Below are 11,935 nucleotides of genomic sequence, written 5' to 3' on the forward strand. Positions count from 1 at the left end.
TCAACAACCATCGCCGGTCTTCATCATCGACAACCACCGCCACTCCAGGTAACAAAACCATTCTCTCAAATTCACGCATCCATGGCAACATGCTTGTCCTGAACCTCCCTTCTCCCAAATCCGTCATTCCACCTCCAGAACCTTCCCCCGCAGCTGCCGTTCAGCAACCGGATCTGGAGGATTCCATTTCCCTCCGCCCCCTCGGCCGAACCGGGACCGGTCCACCACTTTCTCCCTTAGCCTCTCCCGGCGGACAGAATAAGAACTTGCCGGTGTCGCCGAAAACGAATAAATTTGTTCCACCGCATCTTCGACCTAGTTTTGTCGGACGGGAGGATAAGCAAAACGGATCTGGTTCTCGGTTGGATCTCCGTCAAGTATCATTTAAATCTCCGAAGGAAGAAGAAAGACCGAAATCCGGCGGTGGGTATGAGAGATTAAGGAGGGGATCTGAGGTTGATCCGGTGGGAATCAATCGGTCCAGATCTATCGGGTCAACACGACCCAATTCGACTGGATAACTTTGTAAACATTCATTCTCTAATTTTTCCCCCAATTCAATGATTTTTTTGCATTATAATTTGAAGATTTTGCTGCAGATTGCATATTAGAAGGCGTTCTAAGTTTTCACTTGGGCAATTCATGAAATTTGAGAAGTTTATGGTGTTCATGGAGCTTCATTTCACCTACAATACGTACAAGAAATCAAGAATCGTTATCTGCTTTTTGGTGTTTTTGTTGTTTATATGCTGCAATGTCAATTATTATGGTTTTGCTCCACTTTGTATTACAATAGTTTTATGGAGATATATATATCTTACAAGTTACAATCAATTATATGTCGTCTTCATAGCAACTGCATGGATTCGTATAGAATTATTAGTGATTTGTCTACTTACAACACCATTTGCTACATAGATCAAGACAGGAAAGAACTAGATATAGTTCATTTGCTATATATTGGATAGATAAAAATTGCAAAGATTTGCACAACTTATAAAAGTGTCAAAGGTACAAAGGTTGTTTAGTCTGTCTTATCTCATGTGACAAATGCAGTATTGATGTCGTTTTCCATGATTCATAGCTTGAAGATGCTTTGTTTTTCTTAATTGATCAGTGTTTTGAAAGTTTGGTCGCACATAAAAAAAGAATGCTTTCGGTAAATTTTTATTTGAAGAATATATTCTTAAACTCAACATTGAACAACCTTATTATAACAAAAAAAACTAAAAAAGTCGTTTATCAACAAAACAGAATTCAGATCCAACACAAATAATGAAATAAAAGTATGCAAACAACAAAATTCAAATCTTAACCATATCAATCCGTTGACTTTCGGGCAAAATCGACCAATTTGGAGACTGAAGAGCTCTCAACCACTGAAAATCATCCACATTTGCCCAATTCCCTGTATCCTCATACAAATTCGACTCCTTGAGATCAGTTTCAATCCCATCATAACACAACCTGTAAGGTCCAAATCGGACCCCACAACTCCGTTCGATTATCGGACGACTTCTACACCGAAGATAAAAATCAGTCAATTTAGCCTCATGAACCCTAATTTGATGCGATGCCAACACAAACAAACACCCCTCCGCCTCCTCAATCAATATCGAACCCGACACCGGGCCCACGTAAATTTTACAATTCCGGACCCGGTTTATAAACAATGTCCGGAAACGACCCTTTAACTTCACCTCACAATTGGTCAAATCCGAAAGCACGAATTCCCGGATCTCGGATCCGGTAAATTCCTTTGTTAGAATCGCGTTTTCCGTGCCACGAAACCCCGGTGAATCGTTGATCGTGTAGCTTGTCTTGTGTTCGGGTTCTGATTCCGGTTTCGATTCCGGTTCTGGTTCCCATTCCGGTTTCTTGGTGGGTTTGTTTTTGAAGGAGAATTTTTTTCTTGGTTTGACTTTGGAGGTGACGGAATCGAGGGTTTGTTTGAGGTCGGAGATGGTTTTGAGAGAGGAGCGGACTTCGTATGGGGGTAAAAAGTAGGAGTTTTCAGCGACTAGTTTTTCGAGGTCGGAAATGGAATTGGAGATTCTTTCGAGGTCGGAATTGGGATCTTGGTTTGGGGTTTGTTGGATTTGAGTGAGGGAAGATTCGATTGATTGTTTGGAGTTTGTAAAGGTGGTAAGAAATAATTGGGTGGATTCAAAAGTTGGGTCTTTTGAGTTGGTTTTGGTGGAAATACGGGCCTGGTGGAGGTTGGATAGGCGGTCGATCATGGCGGCATGTTTCCGTTGGGTGGTTTCATCGGTTGAGATGTCATCGGTGTGTTCATTCATTGCTTTTTGATAAGTAAAAATCGTGTGGCGTTTCTTCAAATGTCACCAAAAACTGCAACAAGTTTATCAAAGCATCATCTTAAGATAAGGTGGAAAATAAAGAAGAAACTAATGACACTGTTTATCAATTAAGTATTGATTTATGTAAGGTGCAACTACTAAAAGATCCTAAATATCTTGGTTTGAAGATGTTACACATAAAACAAGGTAAATAGGTATATATTTTGGTTCAAGCATTTTATCAAACAGTTGATATGCATGACATACAATCCGGTTGAACATCGAAACCCATGGGCCTAATATGATAAATAAAATATAGGTCTAAGAAAATTCACGGTTTCATATCATCAATAGCAAAATAATCAAATCAAACTAAACAAAACAAAACCCAACCGCTTCATACAGTAGACACCTAGGGTTTCACATTACCTTTCAAAAAACTTGCTGTGAATGAAGGATCGAGCATTGCTAAAGAAATTTGAGGAAAATAACTTACCTGATTGAGGATCGACGATTTTCTTTTCCGAATTAAGATGAAGATGACTTCTTCTCCCAATTTCTCCCGTTCTACATGTCCTCGATTTGCTAACACTGCAGTGGAAATTAATTTTATACAAAGATACGTTTGATGGAAATTTTACAAAGGTCATTATGCAAGAATAATTTATGAAAATGATCCCTAATAAATTACAGATATGATCCCTGTGACGGAATATTACACTAGAAATTGTCGCTATATAATATAATTTTGCATAAAATGTACATAAACAGAAAACAATTACAGAAAAGATCCTTAAATAATTACATAGATGGTCATTGTGTCATAAAAATGGTCCCTACACAAATATAGAAATGGTTCCTAAGGTAGAAAATTGCAACAAAAATGGTCCCTATCTAATAGAATTTTGTAGAAAAAGTCCCTGTACAAAAAACAATTACATAAAAGGTCCAAGACAAATGCAGGAATGATCCATACGGTAGAAAACTGCAACAAAAGTACTCCTTATGTAGGGGATGTTTGGCTTACCTTTTAAAACAACTCTTGGACTTTTAACTTTTTCAAAAAGTTAAAAAAAGTCCAAAAGATGTTTGGCAAAATAGAAAAGTTCTTTTAAATCAACTTTTAGCCATGAACAAAAATGAGCTTTTTTAAAAGTTATAAAATCCCAATTTTTTGTGATTTTTGGCTTTTATCTCTTAAAAGTCTTAAAAGTCCACCCAAACACATTTTAAATACCTACTTTTAAAAAAAGTTCTTTTAGAAAAAGTCCTTTTTACAAAATGGCTTTTAACTTAAAAAAGAAATCCCAAACACACCCGTAATAGAATTTTACAGAAAAAGGTCATATGCAGAGAGAATTGCAAAAATTCTCCTCATGGCAGAAAATTGCAACATAAATGGTCCGTGTATAATAGAATTATACAGAAGATTTGTAACATCCCAAAACTTGTCATTTATAGTCCTTGGGGATGAAAGGGTGAAGCCATGAGAAGCCTAAGGGATAAATTGCAATTTTGGGGATCAGGTTGAGTACGTTGCGCGTACATAAGAGTACGCTGAGTGTACTAGGCGCGCCCTAGTACGCTGGGCGTACTCATGACAGAAGGAAACCCTAATATTTAGGGTTTGGGTGCTATATAAACAACCTTATGAGCTCATAACCATCCCTTACCTCAGCCTCTACTGTTTAGAGCTGTTTTCCCCAAACCCTAATCATTTCCTTGAGTGTGTGAGCTTATAAAGTGTATTTTGAGTAGTAGAAGAAGAAGGTGTTGCATCAAGGTGTTGGAGAAGGAGATCAACTTGTACATCTGAAGTTGTTTGGTGCCCTAGAAGCTCCAGAAGGTAAAAAGCTTCAAACTTTATGCTTGCATGATATAGATCTAGCTATTCTAGCCTTATGGAACCATACTTGTCCCAAAAGTCCCCAAATTGATGCATGATGTGATTTGGACAAGATAAGCTGTCCTTTCAGACCCTTGAAGAGGTCCTAAGTGATAAAAATGAGGTCCCAATAGCTTAAGTTGTCCCATGCATGAAGTAGAAAGGTCTTAATGGATTAAGAGCTTTTTGGACGTCCAAAGTAATAAAGTTCAAGACTTCATGGCTCTAAAACACTTTTTGTCGATGGATCTGAAATATGGGCGTAAGTGCTTAAGCCATTAAGCACTTATTAGGGTTTTGGCAAAACCCCACGTACGCCCAGCGTAATTTCTGTACGCCCAACATACTGGGTCAACCATCCCGATGGTGGTCAACACGAGAAGGAGTACGCCCCGCGTACCAGAGGAGTACGCCCAGCGTACGACCCTCTGTTGGGCTTTTGCGATTTGGGCTTCGGGATTGGGCCACCTTTGGACTAGTTGGACTTGGGCTTTGATGGGCCCTCTGGATAAGAGTATTTTGGGCCAGTTTTGGTAGAGAGTCTTTAAATGAGGCCTAATTAGGGAGTTGGGCCCAATTTGGAAAATTGGGCCAATAATAGGCCTTGCATATGTGGACTTGTGGATCATGGATTTGGTATTGGGCCCTGGCCCAAATTAGAGGAAAGGCAAAATGGACTATGATTCGTTGAAGGACTCTTAGTCAAATTAGTATTCCCATTTATTGAATTAATATTCGTTATTTGGATAGTTCATGATTTTTGGTGAGACAACGATTCGGGAATTCGATTCTTCAGTTCAAATCGACATTGCAAGGTGAGTTATCCTCACTATACTCAAGGGTCTAAGGCACCGAGGCCAACCCTTTGATTTGTTATTTGGAATTATGACTGCTGTGATATGTTAGCTCGGTATCCTGGTAGATAGGATGGTTATATGCTAGTATGATCTGTTAGGATGTGATTATGCTTAGTGATTTGTAGTTTGGTCTGACTGTCTATATGATGGTAGGGGATTACCTGTTATATGTGCACATGATTGATTGGTAGTTAAGGGTATTCCATCCCGAGGATGATAGGACCCTAGTATGTTGTCTCTATAGATTGTTATATGATTATATGATATAGATACACATGTTTGATTGGTTATGTGGGCATTCCAACCCGATGGTTGTGGGCCGAGAGTATTCCATCCCGATGGATGATTGGACTTGTAGTATGTGGGCATTCCAACCCGATGGTTGAGGGGCATGGGGTATTCCATCCCGATGGATGATTGGACCCATAGTATTGTTATATATATATTGTGTGTGGGCATTCCAACCCGATGGTTGTGGGCCGGGAGTATTCCATCCCGAGGATGATTGGACTCATAGCATGTGGCAATTCAAACCCGATGGTTGAGGGCCTAGGGTATTCCATCCCGATGGATGATTGGACCCATAGTATGCTGTTTGTTATATTATGTGTATTGTTGTGTGTATGAGTATTTTGGGGGTAACTCACTAAGCCTCCGAGCTTACATTTATCGATTATTGTTTCAGGTATAGCGGATGACCGCGGGAAGGCGAAGGTGTGACCGTATACTTCCTCGATTTATGATTATGATTTCTGGGAACTCTGATGTTTAAACTATTTTGAAAACAAATTATAATAACTGAATGGTTTTAAATGTTTTAAAAAGTTTTAAATTTGCTAGAATTTTTATGGGTGTTACAAGATTGCAACAGAAAATCATAATTGAACCTTTGGTTTAACCCACAATATTTACAACCAAATTTGAACTTGTTGCAAGACAAACATTAACCCAAACAAATTTAACCTCACAACAATGAATTAGTTGCAGGAATTGTAGGAGTCAAACATCAAACATATATCATAAATCTAAGGAACAATTTTGGGATCAGCGGAGAAAAACATCAACGAACTTATGAGCAACACCCAAAAAAAGAATCGAACTATAGAACATCAGCATAAGCAACGCTGCCTTTAAATATCGATCAAGTAATATAGACCCCACAAAAGATAATCAACACCGATTAACATTACACCCACTATACAGTTTCAACAATCAGTACTACAAGTTACTTTACAAATATTGTATGCTTTCTTATCGTTTTCAACTTCGAAGAATCCATCATTTTTTTCCAGCGGAGAAGAGAGAAGAAAGAAATAGAGGAACTGAGGAACATACCAGTGAGCAGCGGTGGTGAGAGGTGGAGCGTTGATTCCAGCGGTGGTGAGACCAGTACAGCGATGAGCCGTGAGCGAACGAAGATGGGGCGGAAGGATTAGAGGTTAGGGTCGATCCTGTTAATCTAATTTTGATTTCTGGTTTGACTTGTGGTTCGGCTATTGGAAAACAGACGTCAAATTTCACATTATTAGGCCTACATCTATAAAACTAATGTTGTATGGGCTATTTCTAACCCAAAATTCAGAGGCAAAAATGGTATTTTTGTAACAAAATTTTATAGAAAAGATCTCTATGAAAAAAAAGAAAAAAAGCCCCTTTAACATTTACAGAAATGGTTCCTATACCAGCAAATTGCAACAAAAATGGTCTATCTAAAATAGAAATTTACAACATCCATGATATAAAATTACAGAAAATTGTCCATGTGTAACAGCAAAATTACAGAAATAGAACCAAATTTCGTATTTGACTTTGTGATTCAAATATTAAACGTTTTTTTTTCTTAGGTGATGACTACTAGATCAGTTTGATCATGGTTTATAACTTAGGATTATTTTGTACTAGGTAATAATATGAAAACAAATGAACATGCGTTAAAAGTGCCTTCAATTGATTCAATATCAATGAATCGGAAGAGGTATGAGGGTTTGTATTTTGGTTAGTTTTGTGATTAGCCCTAAATTTTATAATTTATTATCTTTTTTATAAAATCTTTTACTTGATCCTCGAAATAATTAATTCTAGACACGCTCTCAACAGCTTTAACAAACTAAACAAGCAATAACTCTAGAATAACAAACAAATAACCAATTCAAACTTTAAAGTCATTTAAACAAGAAATTTTTCCCGAATTCGTTCCCACTTGGTATTAAGATCATTCATGTTATCAACTGCAACATCGCTTCGCACTTGCAGAGAAACCATCTCTTCAAGAATCTTCTTCGCCTCACCAATCGAAATCTTACTTTCATTAAACAATTCAAACTTCCGTTTGACCAAACCCTCTCGGGTCAACTCCTTTTCCCGCAACTCCGCTTTCAACCTCTCAATATCCGCATCCACTTTCAATATCTTCGATTCAACTTCAACATCTTTCTCTTGCCATTCTTGCAAAACCTCAAGATTACCACCTTCCTTCATCTCAAACGCGATACTTTCTTGGATACTTTTATCCCACTTGGACCAATTTTCGCACGCGGATTCGAATTGTGTGTTAATAGTTTCGATGACTCGGGCTTGGAACTTTGGAAGCTTGTCGAGGTTTTTGATTAAGATTTTGATGCAAGATTTTAGGGTTTGTTCATCGGGAGATCCGACTAGGGTTCTGAAGTCTTTTTTGAGGAGTTGGATGAGGGATTGTTTGGCTTGTTCGGTTTTTTCATCGAGGGGGTTGTTTTGAGGAATGTAATAACTATTTGGTGAAGTTAGTAAAGAGAGTACAGATGAAACTTTTCTTAATTCGTTGTGTTGTTGTTCGGATGCCTGTGAAAAAAATAGAGAAAAGAAAAGAAAAAATAAGAACGAGATCGAGATTAGATAAAAAATAAGTTCATAATCATAAACTAGTCTAATAAATTCAAAATACCTGATTCTCATCTCCATGTATAGCTACAATCTGAAGCTTTCCTTCATGCTCTTCTTCAGTTTTATTCCCATCAAAAATCTTATTTTCAGGAACAGATTGATCATCAGCTACAACTTTTGATGGCATGTTACCATTTTCCAAATGTGGACTCGTTCTCTGATGGAGGAAAGTCAAAATTATGATGCGGATAAGGAGGGTATTAACGTCTTTTGCGCAGACGAGATATCTAATAGAAACATTTGAATTCAAATAAGATACCTGATTCACATCTGCATGTGTCTCTGTAGTCATGTTTTCACCAGAATTCTCATATTGAGCAACAAGATGATCATCCACTTCAATTTTAACTGTCACTATATTGGTGACACCTGGACTATTCTCCTGGAAAAGTGAAGTCAAAACTTTAAGAAGCAAGAAGGAGAAAAGAATGGTTATCAAGTGAATAGAAAAAGAACCTTAGGAGACTGAGGTTTTGCCCTGTGATTAATTTCATCTTCATAGCACTTAATAGCTTGCTTTATAGCTCTAGCCTTATCAGGCAACTTTTGCTCAAGGAGTCCAATATTTCGCTTATTCATCCAAATAAACTCCATTAACTCCCTATCTGTTTTCAAATGAAGGTCCTCAATAACATACTTCAGTTTCTTCTTTGCCCTACCCTCATTCGCCAGCTCAGCGTTATCTCCATTGGTGTTGGACAATTGGATGGCTTCAGGGCTTAATTGGGTTAAGGGTTGTGGAGAACACTTGCGTAAGTGTCTTCTCATTGTTGATGTTCCTGACTTTGGAGCACAACTGTAGACTTTGTTACAGTTTGTGCACCTTGTTTTTTGTAACCCATCGTCCCCTTTAATCTTCTCAAAGAAATCCCACACAATAGCTTTTGAGCGTACCTTACTACTAGAATTTTTTTCATTTCCTTGGTCAAGATGATTATCACCAGTTGACATGTCTGAATGAAATAAGAACAGAAAGTTAAGCACTGATTGATGCTCATTCGGATGCATGTATTGATCACATGTTCAGAATAAGAAAATAAAAGGAACATATATGTTCTTCTTTCAGAAGTTAATAGGTTTTTCCCCAATCTCACTTTAATTTCAAATGCTTGAGAGTGTTTCATGGCAATCTTCAAGCTTTGAAATGTGAATTAGGTTAAGTAATGGTACTATTGACAGACTTTTCAATTCAAGGGAAACCAAATCGCATTACAAACTTTTCAATCGTAAGTAACCACAAAGCATTTCTAAACCAATTCATTGTATAATCAGCTAGGGTTTACCTCAAATTCACCAAGCCATACGTATATTTGGGAAAAAAAAATTCTTACTATATCGAGGTTGTGAAGTTAACTCGATGACAACGGAAATGCATACAGATAAGAAAAACAAAATTTTACTATCTCTTGCAGAAACAAGCGGTAAACATGGTGCCAAAACACACAATTGGGGATTAAAGATGAAAGAACACCTCGATTATTGACAAGCCGAGCGGAAAATTCTATACGATGGTAGAAATGAAGAAACTCTTCAGTTAGTAAAGCGGCGACGTTGAACGGGTTATACGGAGGAGGTCGCCTAGTGAGGAGTCTGTTGGTGGTCATGCGAAGAGGGAACCAAGAAAAACGTGTTTGGGTTAGGAATACGGTGAACTGGGGGGCAAGGGGAAGTGCGTGAGGCGCGTGTGCTTTTTCAGCATATTGCTAACTTTTTTTTTTTTTTTTTAAATTAACTCATTATTAGAATAGTTGTATTTGTTAGTTTATAAATATACAAGTCGGTCTCACAGTGTATCACTTACTAACTCAGTATATAGTGTCGAATGAAATTTATTATAAATGACCACATGGAAAACGTACATAAAAATAAACTCGAAAAAACTGTAATTTATACCAACACAAACATAAAAACAAGTAAATAAAATTTTCTTTTTTTAAAGTTAACAAACGAAACTTTAAATAATAAAAAGGTATTATATATATATATATATATATATATATATATATATATATAGTTAGGTTATTGTGTTTCTAACGATCTATTGTGTGCATGTATGATTGATACCAATCATTTTAATTTTTTTAAGAAAGTAATTAATACATATTAAATGTTACAGATATAATGAGTATTAATTACATCTTCAGCATTTAATATGTATTAATTACTTTTTTAAATAACTAAAATGATTGGTCAACAATCAATCTTACATGCACATAATAGATAGTAGAAACATTTGAACCTCTCTCTCTCTCTAAAAAATGTTCTCATTTGAATATATATATATATATATATATATATATATATATATATATATATATATATATGTTCAAATGAGAACATTTTTTAGCTTAGGGGCTGTAAAACACACGTGTTCCTCTTTGAGGGGTAGTTCTGTAACTTTTCTCTTATGAACGAGATTTCATCTGATTTTCTTTCCGTCTTTCAACGTATCTATGGTCGACTGTCTACATTGAGAACATATTGATTTCTTACGATCTTTACGAAATTGCTTCTAAATCTCAACTATTTCTCCGATTTTTGTTCCTAAATCCTCAATGTTTTGTTCGTAGATTCTTATAGAAGAAGGAATTTCATCTATTCTATGAAGAAGTTAGGTCTAATAGTTCTTTCTATCAAAAGGTAAAAATCTTCAATTTGTATATCTTTTTTCGATGATTAAACACTCGCATTTGTATTTATTTCATCTATTATAGTCATCAAATCTGTTTTTTAACGTTTTTAGTTCGAAATTAGTTAGGTTTAAGATATTGTTCATCAAAAAAGTAAAAATCATCGATTTGCAGAACTTATTTTGATCATTAAATGTCGATTATTGCATTGTGACTGCATTTATGAAGTATAAATCGAAAGTTTTGAGTTTGAAAGGAGTTAGGTTTAATATATTATTCATGAAACGTCGATTCTTTCCTTGTAGTTGTATTTATGTAGTTTAAATCGATATTATTGATTATGAAGCTAATAATCGTGATTTATTCTTGCAGAAAAACCTAAAACATTCAAAAAACATGTGATTAGTATTTGTTTAAAATCGTATTATTTCAATCACATGTAATTAAGATCTTTTTATTAACAGTTTATGATTAGCTATTAAAGAAATTGATCATTGAGAAAATCATATGTGATTGATATATGTTATAAACTATAATACAATTCTTTAAATCATATATGATTAATATATGTTATAATCATAAATGTTTTAGTCATATATGTTTAAAATCACATATGATTGATATATGATATAATCATAAATCTTATGAACATTTACATTTTATGTTATAGTTTTTTAAATCATATATTATTAATATTTGTTGTAATAATAATTGTGTATGTTGTTAATGGCAGGTTCTATTGTTTGATAATGTCTTTTATAAGCGATAATGTGAATTTATTTAGAAATGAAGATGAAATCAGTATTGAAGATGTTGAACATTCAAGTCATCAAATCCAAAACTACATGGATGAAGATTTTGAACATTCAAGTCATCAAATCCAAAACTCTAGTGTTTCAGGTAAAAAAAATTAATACTTATTTAATCTGTTATGATTATATAAGCAAGTTATTGTTTTTTTTTAATTATTGATGTATTTTAGAATTGAATATATATCAATGTATGTAATGTACAATCACATGTGGTTGATAATGAATTCCTTATATGATCACATGTGATTAATAATTAATTACTTATATAATCATATGTGATTATAAGTAATTCATTATTTTTTTAATTTAATCTGTTTTGTTAATCTTATGTGATCATTCATTAGTTTTTTTAATAAGTATGTTTAATATAGTGTTAATCATATGTGATTATCCATTTTTTGATATTTGAATAAATATTGACATATGTTTAGGTTATCTATCTTCAATTATTTCTTTTAATCACATATGATTATATAAGGAATTTATTATTAATCACATATGATTTTACATTGCATTCATTTATGTATAT

General features: G+C 35.1%; 1 protein-coding gene and 1 pseudogene across 2 annotated transcripts; both read right to left on the reverse strand.

The window, feature by feature from the left end:
• Positions 1–1,227: 1,227 nt before the first annotated feature.
• Positions 1,228–2,941, reverse strand: LOC145128849 (tubulin-folding cofactor C pseudogene; annotated as a pseudogene). Its single transcript, XR_013717142.1, has 2 exons — positions 2,797–2,941; positions 1,228–2,352 (listed from the first exon to the last, which is right to left on the reverse strand). The product of XR_013717142.1 is annotated as a tubulin-folding cofactor C pseudogene (transcript).
• A 4,199-nt stretch (positions 2,942–7,140) lies between these two features.
• Positions 7,141–9,651, reverse strand: LOC145134493 (uncharacterized). Its single transcript, XM_079069330.1, has 5 exons — positions 9,436–9,651; positions 8,421–8,917; positions 8,224–8,346; positions 7,966–8,121; positions 7,141–7,862 (listed from the first exon to the last, which is right to left on the reverse strand). The coding sequence occupies exons 1-5, from the start codon at positions 9,566–9,568 to the stop codon at positions 7,209–7,211; spliced, it is 1,563 nt and encodes a 520-aa protein (XP_078925456.1). The 5' UTR covers positions 9,569–9,651; the 3' UTR covers positions 7,141–7,208.
• Positions 9,652–11,935: the final 2,284 nt, after the last annotated feature.

Source organism: Lactuca virosa, chromosome 8, assembly GCF_052849685.1.
Source record: "Lactuca virosa cultivar CGN04683 chromosome 8, Lactuca_virosa_CGN04683_v6, whole genome shotgun sequence".
NCBI classification, from domain to species: domain Eukaryota; kingdom Viridiplantae; phylum Streptophyta; class Magnoliopsida; order Asterales; family Asteraceae; genus Lactuca; species Lactuca virosa.